Source organism: Camellia sinensis, chromosome 1 (assembly GCF_055761805.1).
Source record: "Camellia sinensis isolate YWXY chromosome 1, ASM5576180v1, whole genome shotgun sequence".
Lineage (NCBI taxonomy): Eukaryota > Viridiplantae > Streptophyta > Magnoliopsida > Ericales > Theaceae > Camellia > Camellia sinensis.
The window spans coordinates 3,439,701-3,463,924 of NC_138961.1; the positions used below are offsets into that span (position 1 = coordinate 3,439,701).

The window sequence follows — 24,224 nt, forward strand, 5'->3', positions numbered from 1 at the left end:
AAGCCAAAAATAAAAAATGGTCAAAATGATGAACTAGGGGCACAGTTGAGTCAGGTTTTCTGTCTTTTCCCCTTTATCAATGCACTTGCCAGAAAAGGGCATCATACCTACCGGAAAAGGGCACAACTGAAGCTAACCGCAAAAGGGCTGAAAGCTCTCTCATCCTTCAAGCAACGAGGTATCAAGCCAAGTGCGAAGCACGAACTGGAATGGGGCAAGATATTCCACTCCCTCATCTGGGCCAGATCTGATCACGTCCAAACTCCCCAGCACAACATCGTCAATCGATGTCAATTGCAGATCTGCTGCGCGTCTGGTCGCATTGCAACCCCTCTGTGGGAGAAACTCACTGTTGTGAACAAGAATAAGAATATGGTAGAATACCAGGGGCAAGAGCCCACAACTTCCTGCTTATCCATCAACCACCCAAGGGAGGGATAAAAAAATAAGAGATTGAAGAATAGAGAGATGTGTGTTGTGAGGAAAAGTGAGGAAATGGCTTTTTCAGAAAAGCAGAGCCTGAGGGCCGAGTGATGTGAGAATCACAAATGACAAAGGGTGGGAAACAATACCCGAAGAAACTGGCTCCTCACGAACTGAGAGGTCTCTCGCCATTGGAACACGTCTGAGTGTCGTATCTCTTGTTTTTGTTTGTCTCGATTCTTGTTTTGAGTCGTTTCAAGTGTCTGTGTTTGTGTTTAGGTTGTTTACCTTTTGTTTTTCTTTGTTGAGTTGTAGTGCGCTGTGTTCAATCGTAGGCTCAATACCCGGTTAAGAACTCATTTCTCAATTTCAAAATGAATTGTTTTGTGCTCAGGAGTGCTGTGTCGTTCTCAACATTTGTGCAAAACAGGATTGGTTCTTTCATAAAACTGCAGGGTTCAACCCAGGTCATGTCAGAATAGTAAAACCAGGACCTATCTGAAGCTATGAAAGTTCTGGGCTGCAAAGCAAAAGAAAAGAGGGAAAATGTCGGGCATCTGAGTTTGTTTCAACTTCTGCAAGTTCCGTCATTACATCTCATATGTTTAGAATGAGCAGTGTCTTGTATGAGCTGTGTGCCGAATAAACCGAATACTGTGTTATGAGCTGCATGTTTAGAATGAGCAGTGTGCTGATACGAGCTGTGTGTTCAAAGTGAACAGAATACTGTGTTGACTGTTTCGCTGTTTCAGACCAGAATGGCGATCAGAAGTGCTCTCCCTGAGTACCATTCCCCGTCAAAGTTATCTTGGCTGTGTTTGTAATGAGGGAAAGTTTTGAATATGATTAGGAAGGAAAACGACATTTGTGGTTTCTGCATGCAGAAGCTACTCGTTGTCAGCATTTCAGGACCTTTGTACTGCGAGTTGAAGGTAAGTGTTTGAAGAACACAATACAAGAAGAGATCCCCGTTAGAGCAAAGCGGTTTACCACCACTCACTCCATGAGGTGCTTTCTAAAGTGCCGCTTTGTCTGTTTATTGCATTCCCTAAACATCATGCTCTACATTGCTTGTAACATGTACTGTATTATCGCAATTATTGCGTTTATTTGCATCTTGTGTTATCTTGTATCATTTATCCTTTTACGTCGAGCTGCGTTTAGGATCGTTGTCCTCCGGGACTTTCTCAGGTTGCGCCGAGCACGCACCTGATAGTTTGTGTTGGACCTCCTCTCACGATTTCAGCGTGGTTTGAGTGTCCCGTTCCTCACACGATTTCAGCGTGTTTGGAATTTATCTCAGGACGCCTGATGTGCGGGCTTGGGTGGGTTTTATCTCAGGTTGCGTTGTAGATGCGCTGGACAGGTTGTTGGACCTCCTCTTACGATTTCAGTGTGGTTTGAGTGTCCCGGTCCTTACGCGATTTCAGCGTGTTTGGAATTTATCTCAAGATGCCCGATGTGCGGGCCTGGGCGGGTTTTATCTCAAGTTGCGTCATGTACGCACCTAGATGGTTTGTTTTCGGACCTCCTCTTACGATTTCAGCGTGCTTTGAGTATCCATTTTCTCACACGATTTCAGTGTGTTTGGAATTCATCTCAGGTTGCATCGTGTACGCACTTGGGAGGTTTGTTTTCGGACCTCCTCTCACGATTTCAGCGTGGTTTGAGTGTCCATTTCCTCACACGATTTCAGCGTGTTTGGAATTTATCTCAGGACGCATGATGCGTGGGCCTGGGCGGCTTTAATCTTAGGTTGCGTCGTGTACGCACCTGGGCGGTTTGTTTTCGGACCTCCTCTCATGATTTTAACGTGGTTTGAGTGTCCCTTTCCTCACACGATTTTAGCGTGTTTGGAATTTATCTCAGGTTGCGTCGTATACGCACCTGGGCGGTTTGTTTTCGGACCTCCTCCCACGATTTCAGCGTGGTTTGAGTGTCCCTTTCCTCACACGATTTTAGCGTGTTTGGAATTCATCTCAGGTTGCGTTGTGTATGCACCTAGGCGGTTGTTTTCAGGCCTCTTCTCACGATTTCAGCGTGGTTAGAGTGTCTCCTTCTTCACACAATTTCAGCGTGTTTGGAATTTATCTCCGGTTGCATAGAATGCGCTCCTGATTGGTTTTCTTTGTTCTTCCTCCTCTCACGATTCCAACGTAGTTGGAGTGCGTTACCCCATTTGCATCTATTGCTCTAACTGTGACATCCATTGCATCATATCTGTTTTATTCCAGTCTAGGAGACCTTAAATCCTCTAAAGGTGCAATTCTTTTGGTATTTGTCATGTCTGAACGAATTTTGGTGGTCTGGTATAGCCACCTGCCTGTGTTTGCGGTGAGTTTCTAGGAGACCAACTGAGACGGTGGAAACTAGAGTTTGAATGGCTCACGCCTAGAACGGAAAGGGTCAGGATTTTTTGAGACTAAAGTCTGGTTTAAATATCCAGGGGTATATCCTCGGCTTGAAATCTGTATGGCAGCCCCATAGATTGAGATAACATGTGTATGCGCCTCAATTCTAAATACTGAACCAACCTAGTCTGTCACCCTGTTGGAGAATAGGAAAAACTGCGACCATAGTCAGGGAGAAAAGTAGTACCTGCGGTTCAACCGAGAAGAAGGGGAAGGTCCCCAGCAGCATGAGGCACGATATTGTGTGTACGGTTCATTCAAGAGAAGTTCCAGTTCAGTTTGAACTTACCTTTTCTCCTCTCGCATGCGGTGCGTTAGGACATCTTCGGTTTCGAACACTCGGATGAGTTCCGGTGTTCTTTGATACATTTTCTCCTCTCGCATGCGGTGTGTTAGGACATCTTCGGTTTCGAACACTCGGATGAGTTCCGGTGATCTTTCATACATTTTCTCTTCTCGCATGCGGTGCGTTAGGACATCTTCGGTTTCGAACACTCAGATGAGTTCCGGTGTTCTTTCATACCTTTTCTCCTCTCACATGCGGTGCGTTAGGAAATCTTCGGTTTCGAACACTCGGATGAGTTCCGGTGTCCTTTCATACCTTTTCTTCTCTCGCATGCGGTGCGTTAGGACATCTTCGGTTTCGAACACTCGGATGAGTTCCGGTGTTCTTTCATACCTTTTCTCCTCTCGCATGCGGTGTGTTAGGACATCTTTGGTTTCGAACACTCAGATGAGTTCTGGCATTCTTTCATACCTTTTCTCCTCTCGCATATGGTGCGTTAGGACGTCTTCGGTTTCGAGCACTTGGATGAGTTCCGGCGTTCTTTCATACATTTTCTCCTCTTGCGTTTGATACGTTGAGAGTTGTTTTGTTTGAGACTCTAGGTGTTCTCGGTAGTCGCTTTTAGCCTTCTCCGCATGAGACACGATGAGAATTATATAATTTTTTTACATCCTTTCTGCATGAGATGTGGTTTGGCTCGTGTTTACTTACTTTGCATAAACTGTTGCATTTATTGTGCATATTTGCTTCATTACAGCATGCTTTGCATGATCATAAGTTATGTTCGACTTTGTGCATACCCCTTTGCATTTTGCCCCTGCCGGGCACATCTCTTTGTTTATCGCGTTTGTTTGTCTAAGTTTTCGGCCTTGTCAAAAATGGGTCGTCTCTGGGCTTTGACATTCACTTCCGTCACTTATGACTTTCGAGTTCTGTCAAAGAGGGGCAACTGTAGACACCCCATTTTTGACCGACCTTAAGACTCAGACATCATCGATTGAGTGCTTGGTGATTGCGCATGTTGTGCTCGTCCTGAGGTTTTGGAGTTTCGGCTGAGGTCCTTACCCTTGGACCTCGGGACCCTTTTATGCTTCGCCTCGATTTGCGGACCAGGTCTTGCTTTCTCTTCCCGGAGGGAGGGAGAGGTCTTGTAGACCATCTCTCAGTGGCCGTAGGCTACTTTTCGTGGTCGCAGGCCACTGTTCCCGTTTGAAGACCAGTTTTCGATTTTCGGAGCCGTCGGCCACGCGCCTCGGTTCGGGACTGCTTAACATTCTCTGTTTGGCACGATTTTTGGCACACACCTTGTTTCCTCTGTCTAGAGGGACACTGTGGTCCGGGAGACCACTTTTGTGGCCGTACGCCACTTTTGGTGCTCAACAGCCTGTTTTCGAGGCACTCGGCCGCGCGTTTTGCCTCCCGAACCCTCGTTTTGCATCGATGTTGGTTCATTTTTGGCATGAACCTTGTTTTCATTGTTTGGAAGGTGGTACAAGGGTGGGAGACCACCTTTTCTCTTGTAGACCACTTCTCTCTCCGCCAGCCAGTTTCTTGTCGGGAAATTGGTCTCTTTGATTTTTGAGCCACATTTGCTGGTCTCCCACCATACCACTAGCTTGCATTCAGTTGGGAGACCATCAAATGGGCTGGCCAACCACTTTTCCTTGAGGGAGACCACTCACCCTGGTCGGCCGACCAGGGGAAGTGGTCGGCCGACCACCTTAACTAGTCGGTCTGCTTCCTCTAGTTTTTGTCTCTGTGAGTTGTTGCCAGCTGTGCCAGCTGGAAGGCACAGACTACATCCTCCATACACGTGTATGGAGGATCTTTGGCCTTGGTTTTTAGCTTCTTTGAGAAGCTTTGGCCTCCTTTGTCTATAAAGGAAGGCCTCCCTCTCCTTTGTGAGGGTTCAGATTTCCTCTAAGGCAAAAAAATATACCTCTCTCTATATCTCTACATTTTGGCTCCAAAAGTGCATGGTTCTTGACCCTTTTACACTACACCTCAAAGCCATACACTTCCACCATTGCTTTGAGGTCCTTAGAGGTCATTTTCAGAGGTTAAAGGTTTGGTTTTTGGTCCCAAAACCTGCTGGTTTTTGCTGAGCTCCAAGGGTAACTCATTTTCCCTCTTTTAAGCTCTTTCTTGATCATTCTCTTAGCTATACTTGCATGCATATTTAGGCTTTGTTGTCAACTGAAAAAAGGTTCATATTTAAGTGATTTTCATGTTTGTTTAAGGCCCTTTTGGTGTTAAGGGTCTTCTACCCTCTTACATGCTCTATTTAGCCTCGTTTTGTGCCATGCCATAAGGCATTCGAACTAGTCTTTGCTTGGCCTTCCTACTACTAAAATTCAGTGGATTTTTAGTGGTGAGAATGTGGCTTTGAGGGCCTAAATCAGAGAGGGGTAACCCTCTCTCTTGTTGTCTTGTTTACTAGTATTTTTGGCCTACCAAAGGAGTATATGTTTATTCCATCTGGAGGCCTAGTTCAGGCACTTTTTGGTGACTTCTAGGACCTTCCTAGGCTCTGACCATGGCTGGTTTGGTCCCCTTTTGCTTGCTTCTTGCATGTGTAGAGTAATCCCTTTCATAGCTTATCAAAGGAGCATGTCATTCTTGCATGTATTGGTCTTGTTTCAGTGTTTTTTTGGCCATCATTTGGCATGCCATGACTCTGTTTTTTCTTGGTTTGGTAGCCCTTCACATGGTTCATATGCTTGTAGTGTAACTCATGTTCACTAGCTCATAGTGCATGTTGTTTTGCCCCTCTATTCTAGCATATTTTGGCCATAATTCAAACTGATTTTGTTCGTATTTTGGGCTGCCTTAGCTCTGTCTTGAGGTCTCTTGGTCAAAAAATGCTAACCATGCATACTTATTGTGTAATAGCATTGACTAACTTTGAGTTTGGAGGTCCTTTGCATGCTTAACTTGAGCTATCTACATGTTTTGGCATCATTAGGCATGATACTTCAGAGCTTATAGGGGTGCTACACTTCCATATTTTCCATGCTTTAAGTGCTCTTTAGAGTTGTGCATTTATGCCCTATTTGCGAGCCATTGCATGAGCTTCACTTTTGTGCCTTTCAAGCCATCATCCCAACCCATTTTACTACTGTTTTGGGCCTGCATAGGGTCAGTTTGGGGTTGGTTTCATCATATGAGCATCACTTTGCATGCCTATAGTGTAATGCATTTCACTAGTTTCAATGCTTGAGCCATTCAACATGCGTTGTGTGAGTTGTTTGCATGATTCAGAGTCATTTTGGAGTCATGTTATATGTCATTTCAGAGCTAGAATATATGCCATTGTACTCCATGTTTAGTCCTTTCAATGCATGTGCAAAGTTGTGTTTGTGTGCCTTAGGCTCGGGGCCATTGTATTGTGCATGCTGGCATGAGTTTTGGAGCTTTGTTTTCATCATCTATGGCCACTGATTTGGGTGTGGTTGAGGCCCATCCATTTCGGTTTAAGTCCATTTTGCATTGAGTATGCCATTGTAGTTCATAGCATTACGCATGCCATGTAGTTCGTCGCATTGAGTATGCTATTTGATATTCGCATTGTGTATGCTAGTCGCATTTTGTCATATTGTTGCATATATTGCTTTGCATTGAGTATGCACGCTATTGGCATTGGTGGTTTGATCATGTTGTTGCATGCTTGTCCCTTGCATTGCATGTTTGCATACTTATGTTGCATTCCATTAGGCTTGCATGCATTGCATTGTAGTTAATCATTGTGCATTGCATTGTAGTTAATCATAGTTGCATTGCGTTTTCATGCCTTTTGTTGCATCGTGTTCGGAATAGGAGTTAGTCCAAACACAGGAAACGAGGGACGTTTCGTATTCAAAGTGACGAAACGTGCCTCAATTCCTGGTCACCAACACTCTTGACTACCCATGACGGAGTTGTTGGCTTTAGGTGTTGTATGTGCATTCATTTCACATTGAGTCGTCCAATCTGGCTCCTCGGCCATCATGTATCGAAATGCATGATTGATGGCCCGAGGGTCGAGGATTACACTTCCTAGAGCTTATGCAATGATGGAGAAAGTGGTCGTGCACACATATGTTGCAAATACTTTGCCGTGCCCCTCTCTTTCCCTTTGTTGCAGAAAACCAGAATCCAGGAGAGGAAACTGGTCGGCCGACCAGGTTTTCTGGCAGGCCGACCACCTTCTTTGGTTTCCACCACAAAAGGTGGTCGGTAGTTGGTCTCCCATGCCTATAAGCTGGTCAGCAGCCTTCCCACAGTTTCCCGGGGTGGAGTTTCATCTCTCTGGAGCTTTGTGTAAATTTCTGAAATCAATTGCAAACAAAGGCAAGCCGGGGCATCGTGATGGATTTTCGAGCGAGACGATTCGAACATGCATGCATCCCTCGTCATGAGGCCATTTCAGTGTTTTGTTAGCTTAGAATGTATATTTGTTTCAATTTTGGTTGTGTAATAATTAATTAGCTAGAATAGTTAGTTAATTAGTCGGTTCTGTATTATTTATTCGGACCCTCCATCGAGAGGGCGGATTTTGTAATAAGTGTGCGTGAGTGTGTGAATGCCTTCCAACCCCACGTCTTTCTCTATTTTACTTACCTACTTTCAATGGTTAGTTTTAGGTCATGTTTCAATTAGCATCCTTGTGCTCGCATGTTTGCATCATTCATCTGTATTGCATGCACCGGCCTCGGCACATCATACTAACTGCATCGTATTTCAATTTCAACTTGAATACGTTTATCAAGTTGTCGCATTTCATATGCCATTTTAGAATAGCCGAGTCTATTTCTAGTTGCATTTTGCATGTGTTGCATTAGTCATCTTAACATAGCTAGGATCATGCATTGATTATTAATTAGCTATTATTTTGGTTCGGAGTACTAGGTAAGCTTTTATGCTTTAGCATCTTGCATGAGTGTGAGTGTTAACATGACCGCATGCTTGCCATGAGGCTAACTGCTTATATAATATAACTGCCTGAATACCTGTGGGTGAAGGTTAGATTACTTGAATTGAAACAATTCATTGAAATGCGAGTTTTTAGCCTAATTGATTATGGCAAAATCATATTTTCTAAGCCCACTCGAGGGTGGCAAAATTCACGTCTTAGCCTACTTGCGAGTAGCACATTCAAATCATTTTCAAACAAACAAACATGAGATGATTTGTTCTAACTTAGGCGATCTAGTCTATACTTGTGTGTTGAGCGCATCACATAGTAATTCTAGGCTAATAACCGGAATAAGAACGCACGTGTTTTCAAAAATAAGATATCATGTTAGTAAATGCCGATCTTTGATTGGGCGAGCAGGGGTGCTCATAGATGACCTTCCCCAATCGTACTTAAGTTTCCGAATCGAGGCAACTTTGGTGATGACAGACATGTGGCCTTAGGCAACGAGTCAGGGTTTTCTAAATTCCCCCCAAAATAAATATTTAGGTGGTGACTCTGTATCTGGCAAAACAGTCTATGTTTGACACTTCTTTCTTAAAAATCAGTTTTTCAAAACGATTTGCCGGATTTGGACTCTTTGGTGATTTATCAATCTCGCATTGCACTTTGTAAGATCAGATTAAGAACCGTGACATTGAGTCTGAATTGTAGTGAGCCCAATGAACAAAACGGGATTTTTTCTGAGACGTTCGGGGACGTCTACACATACATATATGTATCGAGAGAGAGAGAGACACACACACAGCGTATGTAGAGATCGGCTACACACATAGATTCATATCACACAAAGAGATCGACCTCACAGTAAAAAGAGATCGACCTTACAGAGAGAGATGGAGATCGCAAACAACCTCGCATATGCGAGATCCACAAACTAAAATTTGATTTTTCACGTATATATATATATCAAATCAAAGGGTAATACAGTCATTTAAAAAATAAGAAAATAAAAAACGGAACCTCCGGGTATAAAACTTAAAAAATTATGGACCTGTTGGTCTATAAAAAATATGATGCGATTAGAAGGGAAATAGATCCCCTACATAGAACTACATAGTAATTTTTCCAAAAAACTTTTAGCTTCTATGATGACATCTGCAAACTCAGTCTTTTGAGAAAGAAAATTGGGTGGTAGCTCGAAAATTTAAGGGTCGAATGGCCCGAAACTTGAAAAGGGAGAGCAGAGAAGAGAGGGAGAGAGGAGGACGTCGTCGCCTCTGCCGACGCCGTCACCTCGCCACTCGTCGCTTCTGCCGACGCCGTCGCCTCACTGCCTGTGCCTCCGCCGTGAGGAGCTCGTCCAGTCCTTCAGCCTCGCCGCAGCCCCGCCTCCTCCTCCAGCCGATTTTTATGGCCCCCTCCCCTCCCTCCTTCCTCCTCCTCCCGATCTTCTTCTCCACCCTTCTTCTTCTTCTTCTTCTTTTCCTTTCTTCCCCTCCTTCTCTGATTTTCTACTTCTGATAGGAAGACGAAGACCCAAAAAAAAAAAAAAAAAAAAAGCAAAACGACGTCGTTTTGCTTTTTCGACCCATTCGACTCACGGATTTTCGAGCTACCAACCGGGGTTGTTTGAGAAATTATGTTTGCTCCGGGACAAATTTAAACGATGCTCTAAATATATATTTTATTGATTAAAATAATAGGTCCCATTATTTTTTTTTTATCTCCTATGAAAAAGAAAAATTATACACTATTTTTGTAATATCACGTGTTTGTATTTTTTAACCAATTATTATTTATTATTTTTTTATATTTCTCAATTATTCAATATAATATCTCACATACTTACTTTCTCTATCAATCATAATATTATGAAATATCAACATAATATTCCACTTATTAATTTTTTCTATCAATTACAATATTATAAAATACCATGTATTACTCTAAAATTATTGTATAATTACTTTATAAAAAGACAACGGTGTCATAATTTGTTTTGTGTGGTGTAAAGAAATATTGCTAGACCATTAAGTCTTTGTTTGACATAAATTAAAATGAGATTATTTAACTAAAATAGTTATAAAAAAATAAAATAAACTTTTTAGTTTGAGAAGGTAAAATATTATATTCAAATTATAATCATTTTTTTTTCTCATAAAAATCAACAAAACTAAAAAACTTATCTAAATGAAACTTTTTAATCCTAAACTAAAATAGCAAAAAAATAAAAAACTAAAAAACCAAAAAACCAATCACATCCCAAACCAACCCTATCCGTTTGACAAGAGTTTTTTTTGTGGCTATTTTAGTTACAACAAACAAAATATCACATTCAACGCATAATCATTATACTCTTCTTTTACAAAAAAAAAAGTCAAGAAAGATAAAAAATTAAAAACCCTTCTCAAACCAAACTTTTTAACCCAAACTAAAATAATTCAAAAAAAAAAAAAAAAAAAAAACCAAAAAAAAACCCAAAAGGCCAAAAACCAACTCCCTTCCCAAACATACTTTCCAAACATAGGCTAACTTTATCTAGTCTTCTACCCCAACTAATGTGGGCACTACCCTCACCCCACCGAGTATCTGTTGTTTGAACTGGATCATCCCCCAAGCTCCTCCCCTCCATACCCCCCTCTCTCTCTCTACATACACCTACACAATATGCATATACATACACTCTGTTAATACAAATTGAATCTCAATCCCAAAACCTCTCTCTCTCTCTCTCTTAATTTGATGAGTTTGTTCATCAATCCCAATCCCAATCCAATCAAGATCATTGTTCCTTCATCCTTCCGATTTTGCCCCTCAATCCGATCTCTGTTTGCCTCCCCTTATAAATCCCTACCATCTCGCATACCATTAGCATCGACAACATCAATGGCGACTACTTCTAAGCCGTCGGCAATCGGAGGCGGCGGCGGAGGAGGAGGAGCAGTGGCGGATAACGCGGAAGGCATGGCCAGGAGGTTCTGGATCAAGTTCAGCAAAGACTCGACTCTTGCTCTCTACACTCCCTTCGTTGTCTGTTTGGCTTCCGGGAATCTCAAGCTCGATACTTTCCGGTATTACATCGCCCAAGATGTCCATTTTCTCAAAGCCTTCGCCCAAGCGTCAGTCTCTACCTCTATGTCTTTACTTTGCATATCAAATATATTGTTTGTTTGTTCGGTTGCTTAGAAAGAAATGGCATGTAAAGAAAAAATGATGTTAGCTTACTCATTGTTTAACAAATAAAGAAATTGTTCTCAATTGATTTTAGAATTAATAACTCACCTAGCACACAATCAGAACAACTTTTAATCAGTTTTCAAAACCGATTCATATTTTTCGTTCAGCAAAACACCCAAAAAGTTAGATATAAAATTGCACATCTACTACCTGTATTATTTTATGGGCAAATTACATATACACCCCTCCAGGTTTGGTTAAATTACAGATACCCCTGAGGTTTCAGAAATTACATCCCGCCCCCTGAGGTTTGTATTTTCATAACAATTTACCCCCTGAGGTTTATATTTCATAACAAATTACCCCCTAATTTCTTATGCAAATATAGCATTCAGGGGGGAATTCGTAATTTCTCAAACCTCAGGGGGGTATTTGTAATTTTGTCAAACCTGGAGGGGTGTATATGTAATTTGCCCTTATTTTATTTAAGAGGTAAATTGCACAAATGGTCCTTAAATATTCCACTTATTTCATTTTTCTGTATACGAACTTTAACGTGTATTAATTGCATCTTGAACTTCACAAATGTAATCCCCTATCCTAACTATGCTTACACCAACCTCACATCAGGCATTTGAAGGGCATTGGGTGGAATTTATCTAATTTCCTGACTAAATGAACCGCAAGACATGTGGAATGCACATAATTTCCTTTGATTGATAGTATTTGGCATAAATAGATGCGTTAAAATGTCTGTAACGGATATCAATGCTTGATGCAAAGCTGGCATAAGCATTAGTGTAACATTTCTTACAGTGCGCCCATTTTTAGGGATGCACACCATAGATTTTTCCTTTAATATTATGTCTTACTTTATTTTTTATTCATGAATTGAAATATGATAGTTTATATCAATTACTAAAAAAAATTTATTATCATTCTCACCCCTTTGGATAGGAAATTATAGTTCCATATCCTTGTCTATGTATAGATTATTGGCTAAGGTTATTGAATTGTGGGTCTTTTGATTTTGATTTATTTATTTATTTTTGGCTTTATTTTTTAATTTGTAGGTATGAGTCGGCAGAGGATTGCGCAGATGACGATGATGCTAAGATTGGGATTAGTCAGTTGAGGAAAAGTGTCCTAGAAAAGCTGAAAATGCATGGTTCATTTGTCAAAGTAAGACATTGAACATTGTTTTGCTTTATTTTGTTTCCTTGCTAGTTATTGGAAATGATCAGATCCTGTTTGTATCATGATATTAGATCAATGAGACAATTCTTTTGTTCCATATGGCGAGTCTTGAGGCTACTACAACTAATTGCTGGACCAAACAACAACAGTAATGTGTTTATGTGCATGAGTGAGTGTGGTTATGTAGAATAACAATCTAGAAAACTGGAACTCAAGATCTAGCAGTTGAATTCCTAAACCTCACTTAAAAAACTGCTAGTAGGCTAAGTGTGCTTCTTATATATTTTTTGATAAGTTAACTTTATTCCTTATTTTATCAGCAATGTTGGTCTTGATCAATTTTTCTATTAAAAATTATTTCTTTTGAAGATTGGGGCCCGGATCCCCCCCCCCCAAAAAAAAACAAGGAGAAAAAGAAAAACAGTTGGGTCCTGTTAGACTACTGGTTGTGCACGAAGATAGTTGCTGCAAGAGCATTGAGTGCATGAGCCATTTTCTTCCTGGATGATTTTTGATTGCAAGTTGTTGTTGTAGCATTGGACATAGTGGGTTTGAGTACCTAAAGCTAAAAAATGTTTACAAGGTAGTTGTAACTGTAGAGCTAGACTAGCTAGTTGTATGTGTGGGAGAAATGTAAGAGAAATTTGAGTGTATAAAGATAAAGAATATTTGTCTAAAAGAAATTTCAAATGCTTCTTTCAATTGCTTCTTTCAATTGCAACACTATTTGTGCTCTACATCCATGCAGCTTGATCACTGAAGCTTTTCTTGGGGAATGGATAGATATGCAATCAGTACCATTTATGATGGGCTATTAACTAAACAATTCACTTGTTAATATGCAGTCTGTTTGGAGCTTTTAATTCAACTATTGCCTTCATGTATCTTTGCTAATCAGTTTTGCGAAATTAATTTACACTAATCAGATACCCATGCATGTAATTATTCTTCTCATGCATATAATGGTACTCTGCTTGAGGCTGAAACACTGTGCCCTTGATCACCCATGTAAAAATCGCATCGAGCAACATACTTCTCTTGTATAACCACAACTTCCTTTCCCCTAAGATTCGACTCCCAATGCCAATGCCTGGGCAACCAGGATGGATGCATGGTTCGTCTTTGATTCTTGTGCCTTTTACTTAGTAGGGCCTACTTCTAATATAATACTCCATTCTTCTTGTTGTTAGAGGTACACATCCCTCTTCTCGGTGTGGAATGATATACAAGAAATAGATGCTCAGCGCAGCCTTCAATGTCTGATAACGACGTTGAAGGTTTAACAGGGTTTTTGTGTGGAGTTCCTGTTCCTCTGGCAGCTAGTTTATGGGTCCCCAAAAGGGCCCCAATACAATTAAGGTTCCTAAACACTGAAGTCCATCCTTAATTATAATCTATATTTTTTATAGGATAATCAATAAATACTTGATGAAGTTTGAAATATATTTCGTGATTGAAATATACCATAGCAAGGTTAACTTGGGTGGCTCTTGGAGAAGTTGATTGATTAAATTCTTGTAGGATTGCTTTTAGTGGCTGTGGTAACGGAAACAAAAACAATTTTTTTGGTGTTGGAACGTTCTTAGCTTTGATTTGGGTTGTCTGAATTGAAAAGAAGGGTAGTCTGAATTGAAAAGAATGGTAGTTTATGTGACTGAACAGGACACTTAAAATTTCTTCCAACTTACTTTAGTTCTTTATCCTATTTCACTTTTAAAAGTTTTATGAGCCTCAACTAAACTTTGTGTATGCCTAAGTTATTGTGTAATTTCCCTTGTTTCGAATAACTCAAGTCTTTAATCGAGTATAACTTTTCAATTTCTTACTTCTTTAAACCAAGGTCAAGTTAAATGTTTATTAAATTAATTCTTTCAATTAATTAAGGCTCAATCTACAAATGAGGAAGATATACTAGTCTTAAAAATGAAGGGAAGAAGAAATACTAGTCTTAACACTAACAGTGACAAGCAAAATGAGGAAGATATGTTGTAGGGTAAGTGCACCAGACACTAAGGACAGGAAGGAGACAGGAGTAGGGTGTGTGTCAGGGAGAGGGAGGCACTGGTGCAGGGAGTAGAAAAGAGGGGAAGAAGAAATATATATATATATATATATAAATTTGAAGATGTATAAAGGGTGTTTTTATGTTAAAAATGACTTACCCGTTAACTTGGATAGAAAAGCTTATTGTGCATTTTAGTCTGCAAACCATAGGCAATTGTGTGATTATTTCCAAATGAGAGGTAATATGCACATGACCTAAACTACAGGGGTAAAATGAAATTTGCCCCAATTTGTTTTATTCTTCTTGTCATGTTGTGCTGTTTTCCTTGGAATATTCTTGTTCTCACTGTCTTTCAAGGGCTGGTTTCCTTATCTATAGCCTATAGAATATTATTGTGTTTCCTGTGAATTAAATAAACCAGTGATAAATTGAAAAAAAAGAAAAAGAAAAAGGCATTAGGTGGCCCTACCAAACATGTTGGATATGGTTACTGAATCATGCAAATGTGGATTATATGTTCTGAAGTACAGAATGCCAAGATCTTCCTTTGGATGTGTGTGTTGTTGTTTTGCATTCAGAAACAGGGCTTGTGGAGCATAATTCTAGAGACTAAAATACTTCACTTACAGATGGGAACTATTAATGCTAGGTAGAAGTTGTAGAACATTTACTTCAACTAAAAAAATTGAAAATTTCAGAGATCATATGAGTTCTTTAAGAATGCAGAGCAACTAAAAATTTTAGACTAAATTAGAGATCCCTTCGCAATCTGGTGTTCCATTCATATTTTTGTGGTTTACCTTCTTTTTTATATTATGCATTATTGGCCAATATTGGGTTGGTGATAAAGCAGGGCTACAAATAACATTTCATTAGAAGCTTCTGATACTTTGGGACAGTTGAAGCTTGGTTCGAAGCTCAAAATGAGAAGACAGATTTGGTTGATGCAGATTATTTATTTCTTACTAGAACACCTCCTAAGTCATTGAGGATTTACATTTCCATACACTCCGAGCCGTTGATGCATATAAATCATTACATTTTGCTTTAAATGAAGTTTGTATTTGCCTTCCAATGTTATGTTGAGTGCATTGTGTCCTATCACAATTATGTAATAAGATATTCTCAATAATAGGCGTCTTTTGTCTTCTCCTTTTTGTAAAGAAAATTACTCATGTAGTCTGAAATATGAGTTATGTAGGAATGGGGTTCTGACATGGTCAAAGAGAACACTCTCAACTCAGCTACAGTTAAATACACGGATTTCTTGTTAGCAACTGCCTCAGGGAAGGTTGAAGGAGTAAAAGGTCCTGGAAAACTTGCCACTCCTTTTGAAAAAACAAAACTTGCGGCTTACACATTAGGTGCCATGACACCTTGGACGAGACTTTATGCTTTTCTAGGGAAGGAACTCCAGGCACTTCTGGATTCCGACAGTAGTAGTCACCTCTACAAGAAGTGGATCGACAATTGTTCCTCTGGAAGTTTTCAGGTATGTTATGTTCTGCTATTCAGCACTGAGCATTTTTTGGCTTTTTAGTTGTCAAAACTGATAGACTTTACTGATTACAGTTTTATAGGAAAATGCATTACATAATGGCCTTCTTTATTCCAATAGCTCATATCTTATATTTTGAATTTAGGCATCAGCTCTGCAAACTGAGGACTTGTTGGACAAATTAAGTGTATCTTTGACAGGAGAAGAGCTGGACATCATTGAGAAGCTTTATCATCAAGCCCTGAAACTGGGAATACAGTTCTTCTGTGCTCAGCCGCTTGTTCAACGACCTGTTGTTCCTCTGACAAACGAGCACAACCTTAGAGAACATCGGTTTATGTTATTTTCTGATTTTGATTTGACGTGCACTGTTGTTGATTCATCTGCCATTTTGGCAGAGATTGCAATAGTAACAGCACCAAAATCTGATCAAAGTCAACCTGAAAATCAAATTGTTCGGATGTCTTCAGCTGACTTGAGAAACACATGGGGTGTTCTTTCTAGGCAGTATACAGAAGAGTATGAACAATGCATTGAGAGCATTGTGCGTTCTGGAAAAGGTACGGTACTTGATTGTGTTTCTTGTATGATATTTTAACTTCAAACCTATAAATTTTATAGACTTTGAAAGCAAATGGTTAGGCTACTGAGAAGGATAGCTGTCAGGAATTTATGAGATTTATCCCGTCTTTTCAGCGGAGAGATTCAATTATGAAGGACTGTGTAAAGCACTTGAGCAACTTTCGAATTTTGAAAAAAAGGCAAATTCTAGTGTGATTGAATCTGGAGTACTCAAGGGTCTGAATCTTGAAGAAATAAAACGGGCTGGGGAACGTGTAAAACTTCAAGATGGTTGTACAGGATTCTTCGAGAGGGTTGTAAAGAATGGAAATTTGAATGCAAATGTTCATGTACTTTCCTATTGTTGGTGTGGTGATCTCATTAGATCAGCTTTTTCATCAGGTATGTTCCTCGTTGATTGCAACTGTAGGTTATGAACTTCGAATTTGCAAATTTGGCTACTACAATATGAGGCAATTTACTTCCTTTACACCTGCTCAATTCACTTGTAGATGTTGAAACTCATCCTTTCTGCTGATACTTTCAACTTTCCTCGTAATACTAAACATTAATAGATTTTTTTGGATATGGCTTATATGTTGGCTTTTTTGCTTATTACGAAAAGACTATGCAAAAAAGTAGAGAGGTGATGTGACCAAAATAAGCCAATGAGCCAATAAGTTGGCTTTTTTAGATGTTATAACCCTGTTCTCTTTACATAGTCATTCTAGTTACACTCATTTTGGTGAATTCACCAAGAAATGGAAAGAAATAGGAATTCAGGAAGCGTTACATATCGCACTTCATTTTCCAATCCCTATTAATGAAAGACAATGAAATCACCTTAAAGGAGATGAGACTAGGGCTGTGTAAAATACTGCCCAATACGCTAAAACCGCACCGATCCGCACCACTCTATCCGGTAACTATGGATTGAACTTTAAATTTTATAATTTGCCTTCGAAACTGTTCTGCTTCGCTATAGTTAATACATGAATATTTTTTAATCTCTAATAAAATATCAAAGTAAAAATGAGTGTTAAAGAGATTTAAGATGTGAATTTGTTAAAAATTAGTAATTATATGTATAAAAAATATTATGTAAAACGAGTTTATGTTATATATAGTGTTATATATATACAAATGCTTGATAATTGGTTAAGAATATTGTTCAATCCACCAATTCACCCCAACCGCTCAAACTGCAACGTGCAAAACCCTTAGATGAGACTGAAACCCATCTCTAAAGAACTAATCACTTTGCTTGGTTTGAGTTTTCTAAAAACACTTTTAAGAAAATTCTACTTTTTTGTTTTTCATATATATTTTTTTTTTACTGAATTTTTTTAATATTTTAAGCAATTTTTTTAATTTTTAGACACACATAACATAAATACACTTAAAAAGTATGATTTTTGTGAAATTTTTTTTTAAGAATTCACTAAATACCAAAAATACAAAAAAAAAAAAAAAAAAATCAAAATTCAGTACATTTTTTGTATTTTTGTGTATTTATTAATATTTAAAATATTTTTTCACAAATATTTTACTTTTTAGACACATTTAAGTAAGATGCATCTAAAAAAGTAAAAAAAATGCTTAAAATTTTAAAAATATTCACTAAAAATAAAAAAACACAAAAAATAAAAAACTCAATTTTTAAAAAACTTAATTCAAAAAACTCAAACCAAACACACTGAATGCTTTCTTATTGGAGCCAAATTCCCTATAATCATTCAACAACATTTGGACATGAGAAAGGAGTAACCGAGTCCACTTCCACCATAAAAGAAGGGTTTATGCTACGCCACATTGCTGAGGCCACGATGCACTGCAAAAATAGATGATTAATGCTCTCTTCATCCCTTCCCTTCTGCACAAAATGCACCACTGTGGAAGCAAAAATAATTAGGTCCTCTCTGAAAGATCAAAATTCCATTACTACTAAATTCATCATAATATGCTATGCACACTTCAATTACATTTTTTCACTACATACTCATGTAATGTGTTTTTTTCGTTTGTTTGAGCATGGCATGCATTTTATTTGCCTTGTTTGATCCTTTCTATTCTAGGAATTGCATGGTCCATGTTCTGTGAAGGTACATCAATTCTTTTTGGTTATATGATTCTTTTTGTTATTGGATAGTTAAAGCCAAAAAAAAAAAAAAAAAAAAAAAAAAAAAAAAAAAAAACTACCCACTGACGAAAAGAAGTGTTAAAGCAGGGTTACGATGTCCTTCTCCGCTTAATTATTTGATCTATTTTATCCTGATGTTTAATGGTCTTTCTTGTTTTGTGCTTTAATATATAAGTTCATAAAAGATGGGGTTTCTTTACTGTCAGATTGCCTTGGTGTCATATCTCAATTTTGGATTTTGATGGATAATTTTCCTCTCTCGGGTTATTTTTGTGAGATTGCTTGGTAGGGTTATCATTCTCCATTTTTTTTTGTTTTTCATTTGTTGGCAGGGGGTTTGAATGTTCTGAAGGTACATGCAAATGAATTTGTCTATGAAAACTCCATCTCTACCGGTGAAATTGTTAAAAAGGTTGAATCACCCATTGACAAGGTTAAGGCTTTTAGTGATATTCTAAAGAACAGCAGCAAGGAGAAAAAGAACTTGACTGTTTATATTGGAGACTCGGTGGGTGACTTACTTTGCCTGCTTGAAGCAGATGTTGGAATTGTTCATGGATCGAGTACAAGCCTAAGGCGTGTGGGAAGTCATTTTGGTGTTTCGTTTGTTCCATTGTTCCCTGGTGTAGTTAAGAAGCAGAAAGGATGTGCTGAAGGAAGCACTTCTAGTTGGAAGGGTCTATCTGGCATTCTTTACACGGTCTCCAGTTGGGCTGAAATACATGCTTTCATTTTGGGGCCATAAAATCATTTTGTTATGGTCATGCGTTCAATGATATTAGTTAGGACGATGAATCTTTATACAAGAATAGAACATAGATATACAAGTTGGTGGCTAATTTTATTATGGGCCACGGATCAGCTGTTTTTCTTCCCTTTCTGTCTGTCTACAGGGTCTTCTGTTCAGAGATGTAAATGCCATTTCTTTTGACTGGTTGTGCTAAGCAGGGGTACTTATAATTTCATGGTGTTTTCTCTTTTTTTCTCACTGGCTATTTTATTTTATTTCCTCGTACATTATACTGACTTTTTATTGAAAATATTTTTGTCAGGTGTTGAGAGGTTTCATGCAGCAATCATCCCGAATATGGAGCGTTTCCTATTGTATTTCAGATTAAGACTTGTGCTTTTGCAGGTTGTTACTGTTCCTTATTCTGTTGAATGACAATTTAATGAGACAATATATGGATTTTCTGTTAAGAGATGAGTTCCTGCAACCCATTTCTTAATCTTCTAGTTCTCTCCATTGGAGTATATTTGCATTGTGATGATAATTTTATAATCCATATCTGTTCTTTTTGATGGCATATATGCAATGTTAACTTACATATAATGAGTGTGACCCTTGACCTAAGATTCATTTCTATCTTTGATTTCATGTTTGGTAGCTAACCTGGTAATGTCTAGTCTTGTCTTCTAGATATAGATATTTTATATGCATATGTTGACGAAAAGTTGTTTCACAAATATATATATATATATATATATGGTTATGTGTTTAATTTTCTTCTATAGGATGAAAGATTCGTATGGTTTGATTTTCTTTTTGTTTTGCACTCATGTAATCACTATTATTTGATTCATTTTTCGCGGAAATTGAAGTGTAGTATTATATCTTTTGGTCAGAGAGAGAGAGAGAGAGATGGAAACTCTGCTTGCAATATTTTTAGAAAAAAATACTTTCAAGCACAGAATTATCTATATATATTGTATAAGGAAAATGAAGTTTTTAACCCATAAAAGTTTTAATTTTTCAATCTTAATTTTTTGATTAAAAACAAAAAAAAATCTCAACATCTATTGACTTGAAGACTTATTTCAACTCACAAGTTTTTTTGACTTTTGTCATATTTACTGTTGCATTTTTTTCAATTTTTTTTCATACACTATGGTTAGTGATAAGATTGTTAAATTATTTTTATAAAAAATATAAAAAAAATAATTTGTATATTAAAAAAATATCTAAAATAAATATAAATTCTTATTAAAAAAAATAAACAGTTGCGGAAAAAAAAGAGAAAAAAATTACATTGTGTATTTTATTAATAATGCTCACAAAATGTACGAAGTGTCAGCAATTGAAATATCTCAAATCACATCTCTTTGTCTTCTCAAATGTTTTCTCTGTTTGGTTCATGTGGATTAGAAGTACAAAAAATATATACAAAAAGTATATAAATAGTTAAGATTTTACAAAATTTATTTGTGAGTCTCACTTCTTGAAAATCTTATAATTCATTTATTTTTTGTATTATATATTATGCACTTTTGTTTAATATAGTTTTCTTTGTTTTCTTTAAAAGTTTATTTTTAAAAATTAATAAATAAATAAATAAATCATTTTCTATTTCAAATAATTTTATTTTTGTTTTTATTGTTTTCTTAAATTAGTTTTAGTTTTGGACAATTACTTACTTTTTTCCCATATATTTTAATTTTATGTATTTTAAGTCTATGATGTTTTTACTAATACACTTGGAGATGTACTATGAAAGAAGAATCATGTGAAAATTAAACAAGACTTTTGAAAATTTTTATAATTTATTTATTTTTTGTATTATATTTTATGTTTAGTTTATGTACTTTTTTAATATTGTTTTTTTTGTTTTCTTTAAAATTTTATTTTTTAAAATAAATAAATAAATAAATAAACATTTTCTATTTTAAACAATTTCATTTTTTTATTTTTTCTTAAAGTAGTTTTAGTTTTGGCAATTATTTACTTTTTTTTTTTATATATTGTAATTTTGTGCATTTTAAGTGTATGATATTTTCACTAATATACTCGGAGATGTATTATGAAAGAAGTATCATGTAAAAATTAAGTAAGAAGAAGAAAAAAAAAAAAAAATGAATGTGGAGCAAAGATTAAAGATTAAAACTTCCAAAGCAAGTAAGCAAACAAGTAAGTAGAATAAAATGTTAATAGACATTTGAAAATTTGTAACAAAATTTTACAACTTTTCTTTTTCGTAAGAAAATTTTATTTGGTACAAGCTAAATAAAATGATTTTAAAAAAAATATATATATTTTTACTTGAAAGTAAAACTATAATAAATTTATGTAAGTATAATTATTAATCACATTTTTTTACTTAATGTATAATATTATATTGACTATATTTTTCAAATTTATTTTTTAAGTATTTATATAGAAGTAAAAAAATGATGTTAGGAATAAATTTTTTGTTAATTTAGTTATACATTTTGCCTGTACAGTGTAAAAAAAAATATTTAAAAATTACAATTCATATATATATAAATAATTATAAATATAACACGTGTGTGGTACGTGTGGAGCATTAGTTTACTTTAAAAAAAAAATGCAATGTCGGTCTGCTTTGCCAATGTTAATGGTTTAAAGAATTTCAAGAAAAAATACTCGGAGATTTTTTAAAATTTTACTAATATATATGTTTAACTATTTTAATCTTGCAAGATGATTTTGGTTTAAAATAATCAATAAAGATAAAATAGACTAAAATAATTAATAAAATAAAATATCATTATCATATTTAAATCATTATTATTTTATTATTTTTTTCACATAATTATCAAATCAATTATAAAAAAGGGTCAACCAATTTTTTAAACATAATTTTTTTAATTAAGTTAAAATAGTTAAAAAATAAATTAATTAATTAAAATAGTCAATTTTTCAAATGAACTCATAAATAATTATATAATTTCTTATTGAAATTTAAATTTTATTCACCTTCTTTTATTATAGTTATTATTATAGAACCTTTTAGAATAATCCAGAAGGTACAATAAAAAGTGAGAACTATAATATAATCCCGAAGTGGGTGTGGCGGCGGCTTTGAGTTAGGCCTTCATCCGGCTCCCAAATTTTAGTGGAATAACGTTTTACAAACCAAAAATACTAGAGGTATTAAAAATTTTATCAAAAATTTTATTAAATGTCTTATATGGGTGTGGGACTCACACAATGTGAGTCTATGTGATCCCACTGTGAGACATTTGATAAAATTTTTGGTAAAATATTTGGGGTCTCTAACATTACTCTTTACAAACGCATTCTTTGAAAAGTGGGTGTGGCCGAGTTTGGGGTTAAAATAATCACAAAAAATAAAATAAATTTTTTAGTTTTAATAAGATAAAATATCACATTTAATTTATAATTATTATATTATTTTTTTCATAAAAAAATTAAATTTTTTTTTTTCTAAACCAGGCTTTTTAACCCCATGCTTTTTAACTCCATGCTAAAATAGTTAAAAAAATTAAAAAGTCAAAAAGTCAATTCACTTTCCAAACCAAGCCAAATTAATAATTTTATTTTTTATTTTGACTTAATGATGTGTAAATTTTACAGTTTTATTATTATATATGACATTAACCAGGAAGGAAAATTTATAAAATTTAATAGCTTGTATAATCTATTTTTTTTACTGTTTAATATACAAAAGTATTCTCTCTCCTGAAATTATTTCTCAAAACCATATACAAAAGTATTCTCTCTCCTAAAATTGCATCTCAAAACCATACACAGTTAGGTAATCAAACACTTTGTGTCGAGACTTGAAGTCAGTTTTCTTCTCTTTCTCTACCTTATTTCTCAAAGTATTTTCATATTGTTCAACAAATTATTTTAATGTAGTCTTCGGGTTGACATGTCCATCAAAAAAGACATTCATGTTCTCACTTCGTTGTATAGTTGACATGCCAACCCAAAAAATGTCTTTCACATAAACAGGAACCCATCGATATCGTTCATCATAAAGTACCCCCAACCATTGATTTTTATAAAGATTAAATTCTGTAATCATCTTTTTCCATCTCATCTCAAATTCATCTTTTGTGAAAGTTTCATACACTGTATTTTGCAAAGCCAACTTCATGGATTCATATTGAAAATAGCCTTTCAATTTCTCCGAAATTTTGAAAAATGATTTGTCCCCCGAATCCCCCTAATGGCCAAAACAACGTTGTTTTGGCCATTTTTTTTTTTTTTTTCTTTTTTTTCCTTCTTCCATTTTTGACCTGCAACGCAGAAGAGGGAGATGGAGAGAAAGAGAAAGAGAGAAGAAGAGGGGAAGAGAGAAAGAGAGAAAGAGAGAAGAAGAGGGAAAGAGATCGTCACCTAGCCCGTCGCCGTCATCGCCCAGCCCGTCGCCCAGGTCCGATCGTCGCAACAGCAGCTCCGTCGTCGCCTCCGGCCCGCCTCCGCCTCCTCCCACTGTTATGGTCCCCTCCAGTCCACTCCTCCTCCTCCTCCTCATCCTTCCTCTTTCCTCCTCCTCCTCCTTCCTTCTCTTCTCATTCTCTTCTCCTTCTCTGCTTCTGAAAAAAAAAATAAAAATTAGGGGGATTCGGGGGAGCTCGTTTTCGAGCTCCCTAGCACGGTCCATTTTCTTCATTATATGATATAAACATCATCGATGTCAAGTATTTGGGAAGACAATTTCTATAGCATTTTGCATAACTTTGCATTGATCAGTTATTATAGCTTTTGAAAGATGATTTGACATGCAATTTAACCATGATTTGAATAACCAAACAAATGTATCAGTGTCTTTACTAGAAAACAACCCACAGCCAAGCAAAATCGACTGTTCATGGTGGTTAACTCCTACAAACGGAGCAAATGGCATATCATATTTGTTAG

General features: G+C 36.6%; 1 protein-coding gene across 3 annotated transcripts; it reads left to right on the plus strand.

Annotated features, from left to right (window-relative positions):
• The first annotated feature begins 10,523 nt into the window (after positions 1–10,523).
• On the plus strand, positions 10,524–19,839 carry LOC114306788 (bifunctional TH2 protein, mitochondrial). 3 transcript variants are annotated; one of them, XM_028252083.2, is made up of 7 exons: positions 10,524–11,136; positions 12,268–12,376; positions 15,598–15,888; positions 16,040–16,454; positions 16,591–16,857; positions 18,928–19,562; positions 19,648–19,839. In XM_028252083.2, the coding sequence occupies exons 1-6, from the start codon at positions 10,760–10,762 to the stop codon at positions 19,338–19,340; spliced, it is 1,872 nt and encodes a 623-aa protein (XP_028107884.2). In that variant the 5' UTR covers positions 10,524–10,759; the 3' UTR covers positions 19,341–19,562; positions 19,648–19,839. The 3 variants fall into 3 exon arrangements, with proteins under 3 accessions (XP_028107884.2, XP_028107883.2, XP_028107885.2); XM_028252082.2 differs by having other exon boundaries at positions 18,928–19,545; XM_028252084.2 differs by having other exon boundaries at positions 10,571–11,088; positions 18,928–19,545.
• Positions 19,840–24,224: the final 4,385 nt, after the last annotated feature.